We start from the raw sequence: 24,917 nt of genomic DNA, 5'->3' as shown, positions 1-24,917 counted from the left end.
CAGTTCATTTTCTAGTATAAATGTGAATTTATTTGCTGCAGAGTGAATGTTTTACCCTGCAAACTAAAGTTAATTAACTGAGGCTTGTGAAAAGTCCAGTGTCCAGGTGAGGTGTAGCCCTCCAGGCTTTTTCTTCCATGTGTTGGATGTTGAATAATGTTCCATACTGCTGCTGGCATCTAGCCCCTTAGTAGGATTCTGAAGAACCAGATTTGATTTGAGATGCGGATGAATCATTTCTGCCAATGTGAAATTATGATTTCTGGAAGTATGGCCAAAGACTGCACATCATTTGAGGAGGATTTATAATGACTGCTGCCTAAAGCTAACTGTTTCCTTACAGAACGCTGTGGAATTCAGCTATAAATGGGCAATGGGCATAATATATACTAAGAGCTATGTTTTGTGCTATTGACATCTGTGTCATATTAACCTTCATTAAGCATGGCTGATATTTATATTCAGTGAATGGCACAGTGAATTATACACTATGTAAACAGAACTCACCAGCATTGAAGGAATCTATGTGCTCTCCTCTCTCATGAGGTGGAAAAATAAGGCATTGTTTTGGTGACAAAGTTTCACCTATGCCCTTGCTTCAGAGACTTATTTTGCCTCTACCCTCCACACCTATTAGCAGTCATTTCTTGCAATCCTCCATGTCTTTTATTTCTCTTTTCTTCAATGTTAAAATAATTTTAGTCCAGGCACTTCACTCCTACTTGTAGGCAAATGTATTTTAAATCCACAATAATCTCCTCTTCGCTTATAAGAAATTCTTCCATTAAAACATGAAGCCTGAGCTCCCTGAAATCTAGTTTATGTCTTAGTGAGAGTCGCTTCATCATTTTGCCTCCTGCATAAATGAAGCCAAAGTTAACAAAGGTCCAGTGGTTTTTCTGATTATTAAAGTGTTTAATTTGCATGATTTTAACATTCCAATTGATGGCTTAACTCACCGCTGGTGAAAGATGAAGATGCTGCTTTATTGGAGGTACTGAGCTACAGCTGAGACACTAACTGAGGGTCTGGTTGGGTTGAGACCTGTTTCAAATGGGCTGTTCCATGAATTTCTCAGGGGCAAAGCAGATCCTACCAGGTTGTAAAGCAGTGATTTATTCTTTCTCGTTATTTTTTGCATCTCATGATGTGGAGGCATTCACCATCAGTGTTAAGACTTTCAGTCAGAGGTGTAACCACAGATAAAGAGTCCAGGGGGGCAATGGAGCTAATTCCAGGATTTGGAGGGGGTGGTGAAATGGAGTGCAATTCCTCAGCCCTCGCCCCTATTGATTATGCTGCTTATGGTTTCCATGCATTTTCATCAGCAGCAAAGCAAACATTGGAACTGAAGTCACGGTCCCATCACCCCAGTCCTGTTTTATACTTGAAAAGGTGGCGACCCAATCTGAAGGAATTCACTGCGACTTTAGGGTGTTGCCTTATTGTGAACAATGTTGGGTATTCCCACTAATTGATCTTAAGCCCGATGAAGGAGAAATACTAATTTCCATCCTTAAACACAGTCATGGAAACCCTCTATTTAATCATGCACATTACCACCAGGTTCCTGTAAGATTATGTAACAAGGTTTCAATGGAATTGTAGCCAGTACCGACCTTGCCGCCGCAGTTCTACCGTGCCACCAATAGGAGGCAGATATGTTCTCTAAATAACCAGCACATTCTAAATGAGCAGGATTTATTTCATTATCTGTCAGCCCATTAAGTCTCGCCTGTGGCTGCTTTCATTCATATCTTGCCAAATGCAACATACAGCACACGCACTTTGCCACTGTTTCCCCAAGCTCCAAGTTGTGGACATGATGGAAACCGTCAGAGCTACTTGGTGAAGAGGGAGGCTGGTTCTCGTGGTGCCGGTCTGGGCTCGGCAAGAACCGATCGCTCGAAAAGCCTGGACTTTGAAAATTACACAGTACGCGGAGAGATTCCAGCATTTCCCTTGGAACCGAAGCTCGCCGGTCTGCTGACTGCCAAACAACATTTCATCCGGAATTCAGAATGAATGCAGCAGGCGTCAAGTGGAGCCCTTTCGGTCACCTGATGTAATATCGCCATATAAACAAACTAAAGTTTTAATTGTTAGTCCCCGATATGGCAAAAAACACATCCTTGTATTTCCGTATCATCGAAGGAAGACATTTACCGGCAAAGGACGTGTAAGTTTCCTATCTGATCTATTGTTGATTCTTTGCATTGTGGAAAACATAGAAACGAGTTGTTTTGCCGCCCGCTTTAATATAACAATGCGATTCTAACCTTGTACAACGTCTGCCTTTGTCACAGGTCTGGCACCAGTGATCCTTACTGTATCGTCAAAGTGGACAATGAGATAGTGGCCAGGTGAGTGACCCTCTCTGTCTCCTTATTACATCGGCTGTGCTGGATATTTGCATATCAACAATTCATGCATGGGCTAATTTGCTGGAATAGGGGGACTTCAGTATTTGCGGTGATTAACTGGCACGCATTTATGATTTGAAGAGTCTGTAATGTGTCTCCAAAAGCGTGCATTTAATGGCAAAACACTGGAAGTTTTCTAATCTAACTGACTTGTTGCATTAAGAGAGAGAACTCTTTGCGAGAAAGCTAGAAATATGGTGTGCCGGGCTCCTACTTGCATTTCGTGCCAAACGCTATCCACCTTATCTTTGCAGAGATCTATTTTCTGTGTAGATTTCCCTTCAGATGCGAGCGGTGCAAGGTACAGGTGCAGTGGTTTGATTGTCGCTCCGAGAAGCCGCGGTTTCCGTTTCCCCAGTGAATGTGACCCAGCCGTTGTGTTGTTCAGTCTACACGAATCCACATACAGTGACAGATATACAATGCACTCCTGAAATAAGGCTGGCAAAGACCACTAGTAAAATCACATTCTGAACAATTGGTTGTTTTGGCTTCCACTCTGAATAGCTGCCCTGTACCAGGCTGTATAGACACTTGGAAAAGTGTTTAACAAACCTTCTCCCCCCCATTTGTTTGTTAAATGCCTGTCCCAATAACATAATTCGCGTTAAAGAATGTTTATCGCGGACACAATGGACGATCAGGGTGATCCCAGCTATACATGGTAAAGACCAAACCATAACACCCGCTGCAATCATTCCATCTTCGTGTTGGATACCACTTCAGGGAAACCTGTTGTGTGAATGGTAACAGTACATTCCATCATTGGTTATGGAATGAAGACAAGTGGATAACCAGCGAGTGACCAAAACCGCACGCCAAACCAACACTTCATTGTTCAGTCTAAATCTGGGATGACGGATATTGGAGTCAAACCATGCTTTGTTTGGTTCAAAATATTTGTAAACAACTTGAACAAAAATTCCGGACACTTCCTGAAAATTGTTCTGATGCATTGCTTTGTGCCTGAATTACCTGAGTTCTGTGAGGACCAAATGACCAACAATGAGTCATGAAAACCAGTTGGCTGTGTGCTTTAATGGGGCATATTTTGGTGAGAAGGTTGTGATGGGCAGAGTACCTGTGCTGTACGGTGGAAGATTAGTACCATTGGAAGGTGAAGGAATGGGTAGAGAACTGGAAAAGATCAAGTGGAATACCAAACTGAGGTTTGAAGGCACTGAATGGAAGAGTGACAGTTGGCAGATGGGGGTGGGAGTTAGCACAGGTGACAGCACTATAATGAAATCTTGTGGTATTTAAAACTAACTGATTATGATGACTGACATTATTGCACATTCATGATTTAAAAAAACCTATACTTATACCAGAAAACAATTGTGTGTGTTTTGTTTTGAAAATTTTCATTTCAACTTTTAATTGTGTTGAATGTGTGGGCAAATTATAATTTCAAGTTTCAATTCCCTAAAATGTCTGAGTTGAGCCTAAATGTTCTCATCCAGTTGCCACTGGCTCTGGGACTCTGCAATTTGTGTTGTGCCTGACAGTGGGAGCATTCTAAGGAACTGTCTTTCCTAATGTTTGAATAGTTGGATCCAAGCACACGCATGGAAAAAATAATTATTTCTGGGTTCCTCACTCCTGCTCTTCAGAAGCGTAATAGTGGCTTGGAGAGGTCACTCACGTTCAGTGAGGCACCGACCTCTGCAAGGACACGTACGGGCCCATTGGTGGGAAGAGGATGTTATTATTTTTTAACAATCCGTGCTTGGGGAGCTATTCAGATCGCTGCCAGGGCTGGGGAGGGGGGCACGGTGGTGCCAGAGTTTCTGGCAGCACGGGTCAGGTGAGTGCCATAGATGTACCCAAAGTGGCACTTGCATCCACTTGTCCCGTACAAGGAAAATACCTTCCCGCAGACCCAGCAAACTCCAGCGGGGTCAGCGCTGGAGGCAACCCGAGCATATTTGAGCCAATAGTCACCATTGAGCAAATAAAACATGGAGCTCTTCCTGTCTGACAATGAGTGAAAATCCATGTATGAGGTAGTACAGCGTCCAGCTGTAACAAATTAAAAAGGTAAGTCAAACTCAACCATTGGACATCTCACGGCTCTCACCTGCAAAAATGGAACCCTGAAACTATGGCAAAGTTGCACGAAGAAGGTAGTTTTCCATATTTTTTAGTCATGCCCAAAGATTCAGCATGGTGGCATAGTGGTTAGCACTGTTGCCTCACAGCGCCAGGGACCCGGGTTCGAATCCGACCTTGGGTGACTGTCTGTGTGGAGTTTGCACATTCTCCCCGTGTTTGCGTGGGTTTCCTCCGGGTGCTCCTGTTTCCTCCCACAGTCCAAAGATGTGCGGGTTAGGTTGATTGGCTATGATAAACTGACCCTTAGTGTTAGGGGGATTAAATACGTGGGGTTACGGGGATAGGATTTGTTAATGTTCACCATATAAAGGGTTTTTTGTTAAATGGGATGAGTTTAATGTGTGATGGTACTTTACTCAATCAGCGTCTGAACATGAACAAAAGCTCCATTTATAATACTTGCCTGATTTCAAGTAACCTAAAGTTCAAATGTTCACAAGTAACATCACAGCTATGCCAAGTACACGACACAGATTGCAAAACACCTCTCACAACTGGCTTAATGCTGGAGCTCAGGGTGTACATTTAGAATTTTACACTCCTTCCAAGTTTTGCCCCCACCCAGGCTGCACTGGCTTGTGCATTTTTGAATTTTTATTTTTAAAATTGTGCATTCGGGTTAATTTTACAACACTGTTTTTTTGACTTCACAACTTTTAGATTATTAATCTGAAGATAGGGATAATAAGTAGCGTTCAATTTTATCAGTATTCAACAGACCAACCAGATCCTCATTCTTCCAAAAAACGCTTGAACAGTCACCCTAGCCTAACTTATAGGCACTCCCCTCATAGAGTGTTTGTCCTAACCCCAATCTCAATCTCCCCTCTGCCCGCCCAGAAACAGAGGCATTTTTCACCCCCAGTTCAGAGGTCAAAGCCATAAACAAGCCGAGAAAGACATCGTGGGAGCAGAAGACCTTTGGACCTCAATTGGATCGGAGTCTGTAGCTTTAGAACAAAGTTTCAGCAATGACACTGTATGCTTAGCAAGGATTGAAAACTATTTTCAGGAACTAAAAGAGAACTAACACAAATTCGGCAGAAAACATTGGGAAAACAGCAGATATCGTAAAGCAGGCCAAACTGATAATCAGTATTGGAGTTAAAGAAGGCGCAGCTGTAAGACAATCTGGTACCTGAAGGAGAGTGACGATGCTGCGGAACGAAACGGAGTATTTGATTGACGTTTTTGCTTTGTGTTTCTGCGTGTGAGCATAAATGAATAAATAAAAAGCTTCTGCACCCTTATTTTCTGCTTGTTTATTATTTTTCAGCTCTGAAGATGGGCACACACCCAGAATGTAGACTCTCTGTTCTCTCCACAGGTACTGATTGATCTGCTGTGTGTTTCCAGCTTTTTCCGTTTTTGTTTCTGAGTGCGCAATTATCTCAATTCAAGTCCTTAACTTGAGTTGTAATTAGATTGGCGCAAAGCATAAAAATTAGTAGCACATCTGGGCCCAGCTACTGTGCCTGCAAATGAATTCCTGATTTACCAAACACTATGACAGATCAGGAATTCACACTTGCAGGGAGGCCAATTCTGGATCCAAACAATAGGAACTGGATTCACAATGGCAGTGAGAAAAGCAGTAGGAAATAGAACAGCAGTGAGATCATCGGGAAGCGGAGCAGCAATGAGAAGAACATTGGGAAATGGAGCGGCAATGAAAAGAACGTCGAGAAACGGGGCAACAATGAGAAGAACGTCAGGCAATGGAGCGGCAATGAGATGAATGTCAGGAAATGGAGCGGCAATGAGAAGACAGCGGGAAATGGAGCAGCAATGAGAAGAACGTCAGGCAATGGAGTGGCAATGAGATGAATGTCAGGAAATGGAGTGGCAATGAGAAGAACGTCAGGCAATGGAGTGGCAATGAGATGAATGTCAGGAAATGGAGTGGCAATGAGAAGAACGTCAGGCAATGGAGCGGCAATGAGATGAATGTCAGGAAATGGAGCGGCAATGAGAAGACAGCGGGAAATGGAGCGGCAATGAGAAGAACGTCAGGCAATGGAGTGGCAATGAGATGAATGTCAGGAAATGGAGTGGCAATGAGAAGAACGTCAGGCAATGGAGCGGCAATAAGATGAATGTCAGGAAATGGAGCCGCAATGAGAAGACAGCGGGAAATGGAGCGACAATGAGCTGAATGTCAGGAAATACAGCCGCAATACGAAGACAGCGGGAAATGGAATGGCAATGAGATGGATGCCAGGAAATGGAGCAGCAATGAGAAGAACGTCAGGCAATGGAGTGGCAATAAGATGAATGTCAGGAAATGGAGCCGCAATGAGAAGACAGCGGGAAATGGAGCGGCAATGAGATAAATGTCAAGAGACAAAGCAACAGTAATCCCATGGCTAGATCCCTTGGTGAGGCAAGTCAGTTGTTCAGCGGGAGCACTTTTTAATATGATTCACATCCTTGTGTGTTTGGGAAACAAACTAAAAAAGATCAGATAAGAACAAAAATGTTGGAAATACACAACAGATCCGTCAGCATCTGTAAAGGGAAAAGACTGGATAATGTTTTGGGGTGTAGACCCTTCATCAGAACCTAAAAAGATAGCCCTTTTAATGCTTCATTCCCAACCAATATTTATTTCTGAAAAGTTTTGAAGATCTAGCAATATGAAGTTTGTTCAAAAGCTAAATGTTTCATTTGTGAGCATAAATAAATATGTTGCACGATATCTAATGAAGTTGAAAGCCCTTTGTATCACCTTCACAACTTGCAGCTCCTCAATAGCATTAGGACGTATAATACCAGGCTTCGTGCCAGGTTGGGAAAGAAAGAATCCAAAGGGCCCTCACACAGTCTTTCTATCTCCTCCATTACATTATTAGCACAGGCACTGAGATTAGTTCCACCTAACTTTGATGCAGCATCAGATGAGCTTGACATTGAAAACTGCTTCTCCAGGCAGAACTTGCCTTTGTTAAGTTTTTAAGTACTGTTGGTAAAATTAGGAGGTAATGTACTCTGTGTTTTGCTATCTATAGTAGCATTAAGTATTGGAGTAAGAAGGCCTGATAATTGTTTCTAATTATGGTTTTTAATGTGTTTTAAATGTTGTACGTCAACCCCCGGGTTGCAATAATATACTCTGGTGGTGATGTTGATAGACACATAGCTCTAATGTATGTTGCAATGTTACTCACCTAATTGGACCGGTGAAAAACCATGTAATTGAAGCCCGGTGATTATAGCTGACAGTGACTGGCAGTAGAGTCTTCATGCATGGCTATTTATAATTGAGATGTAACAAAAAACAGGGTTGGTTAATGCTGGTAACTAAAGCAGTAATTTCTTAGTTTCTACACGTTTTTTGTTCTTGGTACTCTTCAACTTTTATTTTCGTTCTGCCTCTTGGCATTTTCCAGCAAATGAAGTTAATGGAAATGAGCTGCTGGTGTGGGAAAAATAAGGGGATAAATTGATAAAATTGCCACCCTACTTTTGAAAGCTAATTTTTGCTGCTAAAGAGCAGTGATTGTACATGGATGAGCTTACTTTCTTAAAAGGCCCTTCCCCACTCAGACAAGGCTGCAGTATTGGACTGAGTGAACTAGGAATCCAGCTGTAGGTTTAAACAGTTTGGGGGGGGGGGGATATTTTTCCACCTGGTCTGACTTAACTATTGGGTTGGACTTTCCACGCTGCTCTTTCCGCTGGTAGTATTTGTGTTTTGGGGAAAATAATAGCGGGGATTTAAATATTCTAATACATGCCAATATCCATTATAGTAAGAGCTCAGACTTACTATTGCCAATAAGCCTTTTAATGTCAACCCAGAGGAAATCAAGTCCTTTGTTATTGCTGGATCTGCTCCTGAATTCTGCGAGCACTTTATGATCCGACTAGCAATTATTAATATCAGTAAAAGCAAAGCAGTCTGACTGCCCATCAGCTGTGCTTTTTAATTCTCAAGGACTTTGTACAGGATGGAAGAAACCGTTTCTTGCCCTCTAAAGATCTGCTGATACTTTCCTCATTGTGTATAATGCAGGTCCGGTGACTTTTTTCACAGAATCACAGAAACCCCACAGTGCAGATAGAGGCCATTTCGGCCCATCGAGCCTGCACCAACACATATCCCACCCTATCCTTGTAACCCCACGTATTTAATCCCCCTAACACTAAGGGTCAATTTATCATAGCCAATCAACCTAACCCGCACATCTTTGGACTGTGGGAGGAAACCGGAGCACCCGGAGAAAACCCACGCAAACACAGGGAGAATGTGCAAACTCCACACAGACAGTCGCCCGAGGCCGGATTCAAACCCGGGTCTCTGGCGCTGTGAGGCAACAGTGCTAACCACTATGCCACCGTGCTGCCTCATCAGACACTCAATTTCTCTTTCTAAGAGAATAGTTACATTTCATTTGGGTTTTAGTTTTAAATATAAGTTCTCTTTCTAGGTGCTGGCAACTTGTATTCTTTACTTTTATTTCTGCTTTCTTTCAGGTATTAGTTTTTTCAGTTACTCTGGTTTATTTTACTCATTATTCCCAGTGCTTTGGTACCAAGTCTCTCGACTTTGCAGGAGTTCCAAAAAACGCCTCTCTACTTACCAAAGTTGTTTTTTGTTTTTTGTTTTCTGTTTCTCTGCACTTTACGGCTTCTGCTATGGCTATGCACATATTTATTTTTCATTGCTAATTATCTGAGTGTGGAATGACGTAGGGAATGGCTGTCCGCTAGGGATTACTCTCCACTAGAGCATGCTGCCTATTAACGAATGCTGCCTGTTAGGTTCATCAGTTTTTATTGTTAATGAAAGGAAATGATAGACAAATTTAATGGGCCAGATTTTTCTGCAGTGGGGCATCTCGCAGCTTCCACCGTTAGTTAGACATGTTCTTGCACGTTTAGGTTTTTTTGCTCACAAAGTTGCTGGATGCGCGAGCTGATAACGGTGCAGTGAGGGCATCAGGGCATCTGGGACCTTGGTGAACTATGGGACAAACAGTGTATTTCCTTAACCAAAGAGATTGAAGGATTGAGAAATAAGCAGAGGAAGGACTGAGAAGCAGGGTGAGTTGGAATGTCCAATCAGGTACAGGAATAGAAATAAAGAGAGGGAAAGAAAGATTGGATCAAGAGAGAGGGAAAAAAGAGACAGAATGGAAAATTGAGAAAACAAATGAAAAAAATTAAAATATGAAATTTTTACAATCTCCTAAAACAATTCACTACCTGAAGGAATGAGACTCCACACTTATAACTCTTCACTTTCTGGGCAAGAGAGATTGATTGGCAATCATTAACAATTATCACATAATTCAAAGGGTACTTATGCTGTTAATTACTAGACTTAACTTTCTGTGGCGAGTTTAATGGGCAATTAATGTGCAAATGCAGCAGCTTCATGAAACTCACGGGGAGGTTAAGCACGAGATGGCATTTTTGTGAAGCTATCGGCAGAGCTGCGCAAATTGGCCAGCAACTAGTGGTGATTCGCAGTTCACGGGGTATCTCTTGCCAGAAGTTGCTGGCCGATTTTCACATTAATAATGGCAAGCGTCATTCAGACACCATCATTTTTTCAGCAAAATCTGGCCCAATATATTTAATATTTCCAGGACTTCCAATCCTCGCATATCAAGAGACACAAGTGTGAAAGATGACAGGATCCCATTTATGTCAGACGTTTTTCACAGCCTGATAATTTGAGATCCATTTTTTGGATCATTTGAGCCAACACTGCTGAATGAGAGAGCATGCATCCTTTTCTCATTTATTACCCTAAAGCCAGCTATCAAGAAATTCTCAGTGTAAATCTATTTATCTTGCGGCATCATTCTAAGGGACATTTAGATTGTGAAGTAGCAAGAGCCAAGTGCTGAGTTCCTAGCAAGGTCTTTTTTTAAATCTGGCATCTATTGTCAGAAAATCTCTTCATGCCAATTTTCCCCTCCCAGCAGATTCAAGAGGCTTGTAGGGTATCTTGTAAAGCTGCTGTGATGGGGAGAAGGCCAGCTGGAATGGCAGCATCATCAGTGTTGCAGGAAAACTGAGTGGGGGTTGCTATGACTGCTAATCCACCACTTTCATTGGTAGGCTGATTTCTTCCTGCTGGTGTTAAATCAGAAAGCTGACAGTATTTCACTTTTCTAGCTAGTGCCGTGATGATGATCTGACTGCTACTGGCAATCAGTGCAAGTGCGGAAATCTCACTGATGTTATCTTTAGGTCTTTCAGCAATTTGAAACTAAAACACAGTTGAACTGGATTACAGTTTTAATTTTCTTAATGGGTGCATAAGCACCAGAATTGGCTCAGACATGAAATCAGGACTTTCTCTCTGTTTAAGTGTCTTATAAATTTGTTTATTTCTAAGCTGGTTGATGGGGCTGTTTTCATTAGAACAGAGGAGATCGTGGGCTGATTTGATAGAGATGTTTAAAATTATGAAAGGATGGAACAGAATAGATAGAAACAGACTGAGGGGTTTCAAATGCGGGGCATAGGTATCAAATTAAATGTAAAAGATTTAACACTCTAGAGAAGTCAATGGCCTTTTTGAAATGGCTGCTAAAAAACACATAAGGATGGTGCAGAACAACTTGCCTGTTGATGCCCCTGCACCTCACATATGCCGAATGATCCAGTTAAGGTTGGGATTTCACTGTATGGGGGAATACAGAGAAGGCATCCACATCCTCATAATATCCTTCCTATTATGTTAGTACAAAAGTACACTGCATGGACTAATTGGCTTCATCTCCTTATTGCCCCAGCTTTCTTTTACATTTTGTCCGGGTACATCATCTTCAAAGAAATATCTGAATAAATAGATCAGTCCTCTTGTTCTCTCTACTAGTTGTGTACCAGAACTTTCATCCACATATAATGGAAGAATAGAACATGGAAGAATCATAGAACTACATTTTTATGACGATTGATACATGACTCATGTTTCAAATTTCAGTAGATTAAACACATTGCCCCTGAAATTAGGATCGGGAGCTTGCCGCGCGTGCAAGCCCCCGATGTGCACTCATCCGGCGCACCGACATCTGAAGCCCGGGCCTGCTTGCATTTCCTGTCACTGGCCCGGTTCAGATGTCGGCGCGATGTGCTTACCTGATCCAGCGGCGTAGTTAGTGCGATGTGCCGGCTGGGATCAGGTGAGCACTGTGCAGCCAATCAGGGGAGGGGAAACTCATTCATGAGTTTGACAGTAAGAACTGTCAAACTCATGAAAAGTATGGGCTGCCAAAACACTACTTAAACTTTAAATAAAATTTTAAAAAACATCCCACTGATTATATTAACTATAAATAAGTTTAAAAAAATGTTTTAAACAATTAATCAAATTTTTGAAAAAAATAAATTTTTAAAAAATAGGGTCTAAAACCAAACTTACCTTACTTTAAATTCTTTAAAAATAATAAACCTGTGGAAAAAAAATTCTAAATTGTACTAAAAGCCCACTTACCTGTAAAACTAAGTACTTACGTCTGGTTTTTCCACGCGTAAAAACCGGAGGCCTTTACTCTCGGGCAACTCTGGAAAAAAAAAAGGAATTTCACTGCGCACAGCGCTGCATCACAAGTCGCAAGCGTTCTGCCTCTTAACCCCTTGGGTCAGAGGACAGGAAATGCCGGTTTTCAGCGCATGCGCTGTGCATGCTGAAAACCGGCAATTCCTCCGGGCACACGCGTGAGTACCCCGTCCGTACTCACGCGTTGGGAGAGGAATTACTGGGCCAGTGTTTTCCTTGTTGATCATAATGGCCTGGAATTTGCGGTGGGTAATGACGATGAACTACCAGCATTCGCCATCATTGCCTCTCTGAAACTGACTCTGCAACTTCAGGATTTAGCGCATGTTATATCTAAATGCAGAAATCCTGAGGTTGCGGTCAGTTATTCACTGCTCCGACACTGGCTGCACTGTGGACCCCCCCCCCCACCCCGCTCCCGCACCCCCATAGCTGGCAATCCGTGAAATTAGTGAAACTGACAAAAACTTGTGCTTTTCCACGGTAGTATCGCTGTTAAATACCCCATTAAATGTTAACCTTTTTTTTAAGTTTGTTCATGATATTTCAGCTTCTACCTTATGCCCCCATGTGAGAGCCCCAATTTTTATTTTGCTCTCTGTAACGTTTTAAAAAGTACAGATAAAAGCAGCTTCTCATTCCCTGGTTTCCTGCTTGTGAGAATTCTGCAATGTGATTGGCTGCTTAGACAGCTTGTTGCCGTCACTGCCGCATTGCACTAGGAATCCCCATTACAGAGCGCTGAAATCAATTGAACGTCGAAAAAGGCAAACTTCTTGACATAGAGATCGCGAGATCTCCGTGGGCAGCTTTCTTCGGGGCCGGCGGTGCGCACCTTTGCTTTGCCGCTGTCCGCGAATTACAGGCCAATATATCGTTACTTCTTCAGAGACTGGCTGATGTTACAGCTGATCTGAGCTATGTGGAATTTTCAATTGTACCCAGTCATTTTCTGTATTGATCCCTTGTATTGATCTTCCTATTGACATTTCATTTTTCTTTAAAGATTGTTGTTAGGATTTTTCAGCTTGGATGGTTCACACATTACATTTTCACATGCCAGTTTGCAAGGGTGTACACTAAGTTGAATCATGCCACAATTGTCAATACTTGTGGGACATCATACAGATCTCTACTGGGGGATACCGAGCAGGGGCAGAGGCTCTGATGGTAGTCCTTTGGGGGCTTCTGTTATTCAATGTGGCTGCTGTTTTCCTCCCTCCACAGCCTACCTTGGGACCAGCTTTTCTTTATAGTGCACAGAAATTGTACTTTTGTTTCTTCTTATAGCTTCTGTGTAATTTTTTTCAACTTAGATTGTCTTTTTGATGAAAATTTGTACTCATCAATGTGCGAGGCGCAGTTGCTGGATATGGAATACTTTTCCACCTTTTTGCACCCACTGTCAACATCAAGTGCTGTAAGATCAATTTTATGATGGGAGAGATGTAGAACAAAGCTCCCTCTTCCCAACCCCAAACGCATGCCTCTACCCAATCCTCAGAAAAGTACCTCCTGATGGACCAGTGTGAATTTTTCCATTTCCTACAACAGCCATCCTTATGGCCTCTGTGCAAGATTTTCAATTTGGTGCCAATTAGTGACAACGTAGGGGCAGTTTTGTGTTGTCTACTTCTCAAAAAGGAATTGCAGTGCTTATTTCAAGAAGGACCTATATAATTAGTCAATGGAGGAAATTTTCATCCTGTCAGTGTAGGCTGCATTTGAATCCAGGGGAGGGTCAGGAGAGTGAGAGAAGGAGAAATGGTATGCAAGTCTGTCTGATTTTGAGCTGGGTTACGGACCAGCCTCTGTATTTGCCTTCAATCTGCACTTGAAACGCAATGGAATAACAGTTGTGTTGAAGTAGCTTAACGGTCATTTGTAGCCCATGTTGTGGTCTTGTAATGTTATATTATGTGGTGAAACTTAGTTGCAGAGCTGGAAAGTCTGCCTTAGGCATGGGCATCTTTAATTGTACTTGTTATGTCACATAGGTTACAATAAGTGCCCACCATATTGTGTAACAGAAATTACAAACAATATAACAAATTGAATCGACATTTTTTTATATTTGTTCGTGAGATGTGGGCGATGCCACGCAGGCTGCATGTAATGAACATCCTTAGTTGCCTTGAGAAGGTGGTGCTGGGCCTGCTTCTTGAACCATGGCAGTCCCTGTGCTGATTGTGCCCCTACAACGATGTTAGGTATTTCAGAGTTTTGACGATGAAGAAACAGCGATATATGTCTAAATCAGGATGGTGTGTGACTTCAGAGACCTGGCTGCTCTTGACCTTCTTAGTGGTAGAGGTGGCGGGTTTGGGAGGCGCTGTCGAAGTAAGCTTGGCCGGTTGTTACAACGTATTGTACACACTGCAGCCACAGTGCGCTGGTGATGGAGCGGTGGATATTGAGCTCGGTGGCAGGGGAGCCAATCAAGTGGACTGCTTTGTCCTGGATGATGTTGAATTTCTTGAGGATTATTGTGGCTGCAAACCCTTCCAGGCGAGTATCCTATTATGCCCCTGACTTAAAGCAAAAATAACTACATATGCTGGAAATCTGATGCTCCGCACTTGAGCCTTGTGGATGGTGGAAAGACATTGAGGGGTCAGGAAACGAGCCAACAAAGAGTACCTAGCTTCTTCCCTGCTCTTGTAGCTATGGTGTAGATATGGCTGGTCCTGCTAAGCTTCTAGTGAATGGTAACCCACATGATGTGTGTGGTGGGTGGATGGGGTTGGGGGGGGTGACGGGACTCAGCAATAGTGCTGCTGTTGAAGGTTAGGGGAAGGCAGTTGTGCTATTTCTTGTTGGAGATGGTAATTGCCTGTCACGTATGTGGAATGAATGCTAGCTGCTACTTGTTAATAAAAGCCTGGATGTTGTCCGAATCCTGCTATAGGATGGCTTGGAGGATTTGTGACTGGAGCTATAAATTGTAGATTCATGAGTGAACAGCCCCACTCCTGACCTTGTGTTGCAGGGAATGTTGTTGATGAAGCAGCTGAGGATGTTTGCATTTATGTAATATGATAAAATTATGCTTCACAAAGGAGAGTGCAGGAATAGAAGATTTAGGAGAGTTGATTGAATGCATGTTTTTTTTAATTTATTGGATGTGGGTGTCACTAGCAAAGTGAATGTTTATTACCCATTGTCCTTGAGAAGGTGGTGGTGAACCACCTCCTTGAAGTGCTGCAGTCCATGTGGCAAAGGGACCCTCACAGTGACTTTGTCTGGTTCAACTGAATGGCTTGCTCGGCCATTCCAGAGAGCAGTTAAGTGTCAATCACATTGCTGTGAGTTACTAGCTTTTTATTCTAGATTTATTTAATTAACTGAATTTAAATTCCCTAGCTGCCATGGTGGGATTTGAATTCACAATATTATTAGTCCAAGCCTCTGGATTACTAGTCCAGTAACATAACTGCTATGCTACCATTCCCTCCAGTGAAACACTAGGGGCTAGATTTTCAGTATAGACAGTTTTGGGGCGCTAAGCTTAGCGCCCGCCCGAAGTTATCGCCCGCCCCAAAGTAGCGCCCCGTTGCCGGAAATTCAGTGGCTTCGCCCTAAGAGGTTGGTGGAGCGCTAAAAGAGGCGTTCCACTAGTATCTTTAGGCGCTAAGCCGGCGGTGGAGAGCGCAACACCCGAGCTCGGGCGCAGCGCACGGCAGACACTCTGGTGCCAGTGAGCTCTTAAAGGGGAAGGGTGCATGTATTTTTTTCAAATGCAAAGTCGAGGAGGAGGAGGAGGAGGAGGAGGAGGAGGAGGACATAAATACACCGTTCACAACAACACACTGGATCCTTGCACACAACACATGCAGACCGCCGTTTATAGTGCATGAGGAGTGCCCTTTAATTTGCGCTCCCCAGGGTCTGTTGCGCTCCATTTTACAAACGCTCTGGACGCCAGCCGCACAATGGGGCGGTCCGACTGAAGTTTGGATTCGGGGCGGCCAAAGGGCGTTGCACGAGGATGTGATGTCATTTTCTGCGCGCGCATCCGGGCGGCCGCTAAACTTTGCTCCGGCGCTAACGGGCAACTTAATTTGGGGCGGGGCGCAAACTGCGCTGCGCCCGGGCGCTACACACATAGCGCCCGAAAATCACTTCTCTTAAGGCGCTAACTGCTGGCGCAAGCAACTGAAAATCTAGCCCTAGGTTTTGAGGGAATGAGAGAAAAGTCGCAAGGTGACAAGAGTAGCTCTGAAATGGTGGATGACTCTTCCACTGAAGGCGGAGGGACAATGCACAGGAGGTCAGCATCAAGCAGGACCGGAGGGCATGAGCTGGGATCCAGGGCTGGAGGAAGTTGGAGATGGAGGCTGAGGGAAGCCATGGATGGATTTATTAAACAAGGACAATGATTTTGAATTCCGTGCATTGGGGACAGGGAACCAGTGGAGATTAGCAGAGGCAAGGGTGTGATGGAACTTAGTGCAGGACAGAATGCAAGAGGGAAGTTTTGGATGTGTTGGCATTCGTGTAGGGTGGAGCTGGGGTGGCATGCTAGGAGAGCATTGGAGTGTTCAGGTAAGGAAAGTGTACATAAGGATTTCAGCAGTGGGAAGAGTGAGGTAAGGGCAGAGGCGAGCAATATTATGGAGGTAGAAGTGATATTAGTGATGCATTGGATGTGGGGATTTAAATTCAGTTTAGGGTCAATCAGGGCACCAATTTGTACATCATCTAATTCAGCCTGAGCGAGGAGCCAGGGAGAGGGATAGAGTCAGGGCAGGCGAACAGCGTGTTGCTGGGAGCTGAGTGTGATGGCTTCAGTTTTCCTGCTGTTCAATTCGAGAAAAGCCTGACCTATCCACAGCTTGGGGTCAGTACAGGAATGATCTTGATGTGTATAGGTTAGTTAATCATATGTTCTATAATACCTTCCATAATCTTGATCATGCACCATTTTTAAAATAACGTGCTTAACTCAGTGAAGCCAGTATTTGGTATTCTAAGCGTTTCTCAGTTAGTTGGTCGGTGCAATATAATCTTCTCTGTGCATGATCTTCCATTTCCAAATCTCATCTAATTCTCTCAATTTACTGTCCCTAGCAGACTGAATTCCTTACTATGTTACCCATCTGATCTGACCGTTCTTGTTGCTTTGTCCTCATCCTTCAGTGTCACAGTTATTCCCTTTGTCAATTGTGCTGGTAATACATTTTTCCAGACAGTTTTACAAATCCTGTGAAATTATCCTGCTTGTGTGTTGCTTCGTTTCACCATCTCCATGGTGACACTACCTGTGTCTTTCCCACTTTTTAGTTTCTTCATTAGATAGATTTTGGCAAGTCTTGTTCACCTTCATGTTGTGTGTGGTTCTGCATTAGAAATTCTTTAAAATATTCTGTCTTTCCAAATGTTTTTACTCTGATATTATGGTTTAATTTATTTTCACTAAAAATGGGCTTGGCATCCTCCCTGTTGATATCATTCACTTGCTGTTTTGGCTATTAATTCAATTGCATTAGTCATTCAGATTTGTCATTCCTTATACTTTTCTGCAATTGTGCACCTAAATTTTAATAGTTTTATTTGAGTCAGTGAGGTTTTCCTCCTACATTTAGCTCTCATGTCTCACTGAGTGACATTTTCAGTGCTTTTATTAATCAGGCTAACCCTTGCAGATATAAAACCACACAGAACTTGCATATACATTTCATTTACATATCCAGATGAGTCATGGTGCAATTACAGTTATACTGCACTCACAAATTCAGACATACACACAAGATATATGGATGGTTGTGTTCACTTAGGTCTAGGCAGGATTGAGGTCACTTCTTGATTATCAACAAAACTTGCCATTCTACTTGGCAAATCGTATTTAACTAACTTGATTGAGTTTTTTGATGAAGTAACAGAGAGGGTTGATGAGGGCAATGTGGTTGACGTGGACTTCCAAAAAGCGTTTGATAAAGTGCCACATAGTAGGCTTGCCAGCAAAGTTGAAGCCCTTGGAATAAAAAAGACAGTGGCAGCATGGATACAAAATTGGCTAAGTGACAGGAAACAGAGAATAGTGGTGAACGGTTGTTTTTCAGACTGGAGGAAGGTGTACAGTGATGTTCCCCAGGGGTCACTAGTAGGACCACTGCTTTTCTTGATGTATATTAATGATTTGGATTTGGGTATACAGGGCACAAGTTCAAAATTTGCAGATGACACAAAACTGGAAGTATAGTGAACAGTGAGGAGCATAGTGAGAGACTTCAAGAAGATATAGACAGGCTGGTGGAATGGGCGGATACGTGGCAGATGAAATTTAATGCAGAAAAGTGCAAAGTGATACACTTTGGCAGGAAGAATGAGGAAAGGCAATATAAACTAAAGGGTACAATTCTAAAGAGGGTGCATGAACAGAGAGACCTGGGGGTATATGTGCCCAAATCGTTGAAGGTGGCAGGGCAGGTTGAGAAAGTGGTGAAAAAAGCATACGGGATCCTGGGCTTCATAAATAGAGGCATAGAGTACAAAAGCCAGGAAGTTATGATGAACCTTTATAAAACACTGGTTTGGCCTCAACTGGAGTATTGTGTCCAATTCTGGGCACCGCACTTTAGGAAGGATGTGAAGGCCTTAGAGAGGGTGCAGAAAAGATTTACAAGAATGGGGTTCCAGGGATGAGGGACTTCAGTTACATGGATAGACAAGAGAAGCTGGGGTTGTTCTTCTTAGAGCAGAGAAAGTTGAGAGGAGATTTGATAGAGGTGTTCCAAATCATGAGGGGTCTAGCCAGAGTAGATAGAGGGAAAATGTTCCCATTGGTGGAAGGGTCAAGAACCAGAAGACACAGATTTAAGGTGATTGGCAGAAGAACCAAACGATGACATGAGGAAAAACTTTCTTTTGCAGCGAGTGGTTATGATCTGGAATGCACTGCCTGAAAGGGTGGTGGAGGCAGATTCAATCATGGCTTTCAAAAGGGAATTGGATAAGTACCTGAAGGAAAAAAAATTGCAGGGCTACGGGGAAAGGGTGGGGGAGTGGGACTCGCTGAAGTGCTCTTGCAGAGAGCCGGCATGGGCTCGATGGGCTGAATGGCCTCTACTGTGCTGTAACCATTCTCTGATTCTATGATTTCCATGCCCTTTTGATTATCTCTGTAACTAGTATGAAGGAACCGTTCATTGGCCTCATTGAAATGATTGTTAATTTGAGAAGTTTTCAAACTTATTATTATCATGTGTTGTCTGATGACATTGGACTAAATTTTATTGCTGCTCCTATAATGTGTGCACAAGCTCTTTATATTTATATTCCTCTTTATATTTATTGCTTTCTGACCAGGTATTGTGACCGGAGAACCAGCTGGCTGGAATAGAATTGCAGCTATTGGTTTCAGACCAGTGGTTTCAATGTAAATGTAGCATTTTAAGAAAGAGAAAGAGAAAGACTTTCATTTATATAATAAGCCAGATTTTACTCTCAAAATAATGGTGAGGCTAATGGCGTTCACCTTTATTTATGCAGAAATGGTACAGCAACTTCAGGCGAGGGGCAGATGTGCGGTTAAACTCAAAAATCCAAATGTTGCCGTCCGAGTTGCGCCACTCGGCTCTTATCTTCCCGAAAACAGCATTTTGTTGTCTGCCTCACCATTAAAATGCATTGAATGCCATGAAGTTGCTGCATTTCCGCGATAGATACGAACTAAACTCGCCACAGAATGTTAAGTCTTGTCCATTCCAGTCTAAGTCCCCTTTTAACAACGTGATAAGTGTTAATTACTACCAAAGAACCTCTCTGGCACTGAAAATTAACGATTACGTGTGGAGTCTCATTCCTTCAGGTTTTAATTGTTGTTGGAGATTATAAAAATGTAAAATGTAAAATTTAAATTTAATTTTTACTTTCCTTTCTGTTTCTTTTATCTCTCTCTTAATCCATCACCCCCGCCCGCTCTATATTTCTCTTTCTGTTCCTGATTTGACATTGAATTCACTCACTCTAATTTACGCTTCCTTCTCAATTCCTGCGCTGTTAATTTCACAATCCTTCAGTCTGATTGGTTAAGAAGATACGCAGTTGTTTGCCCTGTTCACTCGGGTCCCAGATGCCCGGTTTCCCTCGCTGCGAAGTTATCAGCTCGCACTTTCAGCAACTTGCCACACAAAAAATTAAAAACCTAAACGTGCAAGGGCAAGTCTAACTAACGGCAGACGCCATTGGATGCCCTGCCACAGCAAAATTTGGCCCACTGTCTTACCATCTTTCTCCAAAATGCCTTGAAAACCATCAAATAGAATGAAGTACAGTGACTGATTATGTAAGCTAAAGCAACAGCCATTTGTACACATAATGGGCGCGATCTTACCAGCCCTGGGGAGGCAGGTTTGGAGGTGAGACTGCCGGGAAAATGGCAGAATCTGGGGGCGGGTGCCCATCCCGCCCCCAACCCGCCTCTGTGCCATCTTCGCAGGAGGCAGGTAGCCGACCTGCGTCGGGTCCCATCTCCTGGAGGCGGGCAGGGGATTACAGCCACTTAACACCCTGTTAACAGGTAGTTAACAGGCAGATAAGAGGATTATCCCCATTTTACCCACACAAGTGCGGGCTTCCCGAAGGCTGCAAATCCCGCCAGGGTCACCGAGCCGAGCAATGGGTCTGCGGGGGTCGGAGGGGTGCAAAGGTGCACTGTGGAGGTAAGTGATGGGTGCAAGTGTGGAGAGGTGAGTATGTGAGGTAAGTGAAAAGTGTTAGAAAAAGTTTACTTACATTTGTTTCTTCCTGCAGGCTTCAATCGTTGGGGATGTGGAGAGTCTCGCATATCCGTGGCAGAGATGACAGATGGCTGCTGCATTCTCCAATGCAACAACCATCTAATTTCTGCTAAAGAAAGAGGTTTGATAAGTCTTGAATTCAAGAACTCATCAAACTACAGAGAATGTCAGTGTTTGACAGCTTCACAGAGCTGTCAAACGATGACAATTCATCTGTCAAAATTTTTTGACAGATGAAACGTCATACGCTGACGTTCTCTGTAACCAGCTTCCCCTTAATTAGCCTGCTAAGCCCACTGGGCAGGCTTAACAAGGTCAATCAAGGGAAAGTAGCGTGGGTTGACCAGAAGTCGATGGAGGTGGGACTAAAACCCGACAAGTGGGAGTCCCGCCTCCAAAAGCTCCCCATTAGCAAAATCTAGCCCTCTAATTCTACAAACAGCAATGAGGTAAAAGTCTAGTTAAAATATTTTTGGTGTTGGTTGAGGGAGGAATGTTGGCAAGGACCTCAGAAAAATTGCCTGTTCACTTTCAATAGTGCCATGGGCTCTTTAATGTCCTGCAGAATAGACAGAGATGGTGATGGTTTAATGACGCCTCCAAAGGATGGCATTTCCAATGTGTAGAGTCCTACCAATTTTTTAAAATTTGTTTATGGGATGTGGGCATCGCTGACAAGGCCAGCATTTATTGCCCATCCCTAATTGTTCTTGAGAAGATGGTGGTGCACCGCCTTCTTGAACTGCTGGAGTCCATGTGGTGAAGGTACTCCCACAGTGCTGTTAGGGAGGGAGTTCCAGGACTTTGACCCAGCGACGATGAAGAAACGGCGATATACTTCCAAGTCTGGATGGTGTGTGACTTGGAGGGGAACTTGGAGGTGGTGGTGTTCCCATGCGCCTGCTGCCCTTGTCCTTCTAGGTGGTAGAGGTCATGGGTTTGAGAGGTGCTGCCGAAGAAGCCTTGGTGAGTTGCTGCAGTGCATTTTGTAGATGGTACATACTACAGCCACGGTACGCCGGTGGTGGAGGGAGTGAATGCATAAGGTGGTGGATGGGGTGTCAATCAAGCTTTGCTGTTCTGGATGGTGTCGAGCTTCTTGAGTGTTGTTAGAGCTGCACTCATCCAGGCAAGTGGAGAGTATTTCATCACACTCCTTACTTGTGCCTTGTAGATGGTGGAAAGGCTTTTGGGAGTCAGAAAGTGAGACACGCGCCGCAGAATACCTAGCCTCTGACCTGCTCTTGATGCCACAGCATTTATGTGGTTGGTCCAATTAAGTTTCTGGTTTGAACCAAGCTGATACAAAAGGCTAGGATGAATTGTTTTAGATCATAATCCATTGTTTACCATGTTTTGATGATTGCTGTTTTCATGTTTAGAACTGCAACAGTATGGAGAGACCTAAATCCGTTCTGGGGGGAAGAATATACTCTTCATCTACCCATGGGCTTTCACAATCTCTCATTTTATGTTATGGATGAAGACACCATTGGGTAAGTGAGTTAAAGTTTTATAAATATTAATATTTAGACTATTTGAGAACCTTTTATTTTAAAAAAGTTTTTAAGAGGTTACAACAAAAGTTACAACTGTTTCTGAGTTTCTAACATTAGCCTAGAAATTGCTGTTGATGTGTTATTTGGGGTTGAACTGTAGGTTACTAAAAGTTTTAAAGGAGAATATACTCCTGATGGTTTACACACAAATTTGCTGTTCTCAGTCTGTGGGCTAAAATGTGGGCAATATCTCCTGAAATGGCACTGGGAAACAAAAGGCAAATTCTCACTCAGCAGAATTACTGTCGAATTGGGCATTGTGGAGTGGGGAAGAGCCAGTTTTACACACCAGGGGGGGAAAATTCAGTTGGTTGCGCCTCCCGTTAGCGCCTTAAGAGGGCACTAATGGGGTGCAAAGCAACTAGCGCCCGGGCGCTGCGATATCTGCGCCTCTCGTGAAATTGACCAGACATTTTGCGGTGGCGCTAAACAATACCGCCCTGATCTCTTGCGCACGCAGATCTTGACATCATTCGAGCGTGCAACGCCCTTGTGGCGCCCCGCAACGGATATTGAGTGGCGCCCCCCCTCCTTTCCGCCTGGCGCAAGCAACGACAGGTAGACTGGAACGTTTCCCAGTCGCTGTGGGGCTGGGGGGGACGCTATTTAAAGGCAGCCTCTTCCTGGCTTTTTCTGTGGTAGACATTTTTGCACCACTCGTTCTGACAGAGAGAGAGATTCTGAGAGAGAGAAGGAGAGACTTCTGCATAGAGTCAACGCTGTGTGAAGTAGTTTTGGCTACTGAGCATCACTTTGCAAGTACTTTGGTTTTTGACCTTCATTACTTTGATTGCCAAGAGACTATGGGGGCTGCACTGATTGGGGGCATCGTCCTGCGCCAGCAGAATCGCAGGCCACAGAGACGCAGAGAGAGAGTGGCAATCATGGCCAGACGGAGGAGGGCCAACAGGCCTCTGTACAAGAGACCTTACCCTCCCAGGGTATTTCGCCAACAATTCTCCTACATTAATATGTCTGAGGAGCAGTGTTTGCGAAGGCTGCGCTTCAGCAAGGAGGTGGTCACTGAGCTCTGCCACCTGCTGCAGCCAGATCTGCAGCCTCTACTGAGGAGCAGGACATCTCTGTTGGTGGCAGTGAAGATCACAGTGGCTCTGAACTTTTATGCCACCGGCTCCTTTCAAGCAGCTACTGGGGACATCGTCAATATCTCTCCCAGTTCGCGGTCACTAATGCCCTCTATAAAAGGAGACGACAGTACATCTCTTTCCCCATGACCCGGGCCAAACAGCATGAATGCGCATTGGGCTTTGCGAGGATAGCGGGCTTCCCCATGGTGCAGGGCGCCATTGACTGCACGCATGTGGCATTGCATGCACCACATGAGAATGCAGAGGATTTCCAGAACTAAAAGGGGTTCCACTCCTTAAACGTCCAGTTGGTCTGTGACCACAGACAGCTGATAATCGCTGTCAATACCCGCTATCCTGGCAGCAGCCACGATGCATTCATCCTGCGCCAGACTACTGTGGCAGAACTTTTCCAGGCACCGCATCACCTAAGTGGTTGGCTTCTCGGGGAAAAGGGATATCCACTGTGCACCTGACTGATGACACCGCTCCGTACGCCCAACACCCCTGCTGAGCTGTGGTACAACGAGAGCCATCTCGCTACCAGGAACATCGTTGAGCACACAATCGGCATGCTCAAGCAATGGTTCCACTGTCTGGACCACTCAGGAGGAGCCCTGCAGTACTCGCCTGAGCGAGTCTCCCTCTTCATAGTTGTGTGCTGCATGCTGCATAACCTGGCAATCCTCAGGACCCAGCCAATGCCACCAGGCCTTGGAGCACCACCAGAGGAGGAGGAGGAAGAGGAGGAGGAAGAGGAGGAGGATGATCATCAGCAGCACCAAGACGGGAGGGAGGCCCACAATGTTGAAACTGGAAGGGCCGTCCGTCAACGGCTGATAGCAAGCCACTTCTAGGCCCCTGCTGAGGAAATGGCTTCTGCCATTGAGAATAACATGAATGAAACCAACCCGCAACCCCTAAGCTGGCCAATGCAGCAATGATTCCAAAGACCAAACATGTACATTTTGAATACAAAAACGTATTTATTTTACAAACTCTGTGTGTGTCATTTCCTCATGACAAACTAATAGAAAGAAACACAAAAAAACAGTCATTAACATAACTGGTTCTCACAACCTGGAGATAATGTCCAAAACACTAAACAAAAATTTGACCACGTACCTCGGCCTTTAATAAAAAATTGACCAACATTTTGTCACACCTCCTACTTTTTGCCCTTCGAGGGTGATCTCCTTCCCTTGCGCACTTCCCCCCTTCCCACCCTACTGCTCCTCTATAATGGGACCCCAGTGGCTGCAGCAAGGCTGGTGGAAGACTGCTGATTGTCAGAACCTGAGACTGCAGATGCCCTTGAAGGACGGCCTCGACCAGCTCTGGGCCTGGAGGGCCCGGCTGCAGACTGCACCAACTCTGCATGGGCGGCAGCAGTCTGTCCTACAGGCGATGGCAAGTGCAATGGAGAAGTGACAGTGGTGGCAGCAGGAATGCTGTCATCTTGAGAGAGGACA

The 24,917-nt window shown here is 44.0% G+C and overlaps 1 protein-coding gene across 2 annotated transcripts in view; it reads left to right on the top strand.

Annotated features, from left to right (window-relative positions):
• The first annotated feature begins 1,715 nt into the window (after positions 1-1,715).
• Positions 1,716-24,917, top strand: part of rasal1a (RAS protein activator like 1a (GAP1 like)) — a 301,463-nt gene continuing 278,261 nt past the window's right edge. Inside the window, exons 1-3 of one of the 2 annotated variants that reach the window (XM_085961524.1) lie at positions 1,716-2,179; positions 2,307-2,363; positions 22,181-22,294. In XM_085961524.1, the coding sequence (XP_085817650.1) occupies positions 2,115-2,179; positions 2,307-2,363; positions 22,181-22,294 (236 nt within the window). In that variant the 5' untranslated portion in view covers positions 1,716-2,114. The remainder of the gene's footprint in view (positions 2,180-2,306; positions 2,364-22,180; positions 22,295-24,917) is intronic. The other variant, XM_085961525.1, reaches the window with a different exon arrangement.

Source organism: Somniosus microcephalus, chromosome 19 (genome assembly GCF_052327205.1).
Source record: "Somniosus microcephalus isolate GS21.2 chromosome 19, FLI_Smic_1.0, whole genome shotgun sequence".
Lineage (NCBI taxonomy): Eukaryota > Metazoa > Chordata > Chondrichthyes > Squaliformes > Somniosidae > Somniosus > Somniosus microcephalus.
Note: the sequence above shows the minus strand (reverse complement) of the source record. Positions and strands in the feature narration are given on the sequence as shown.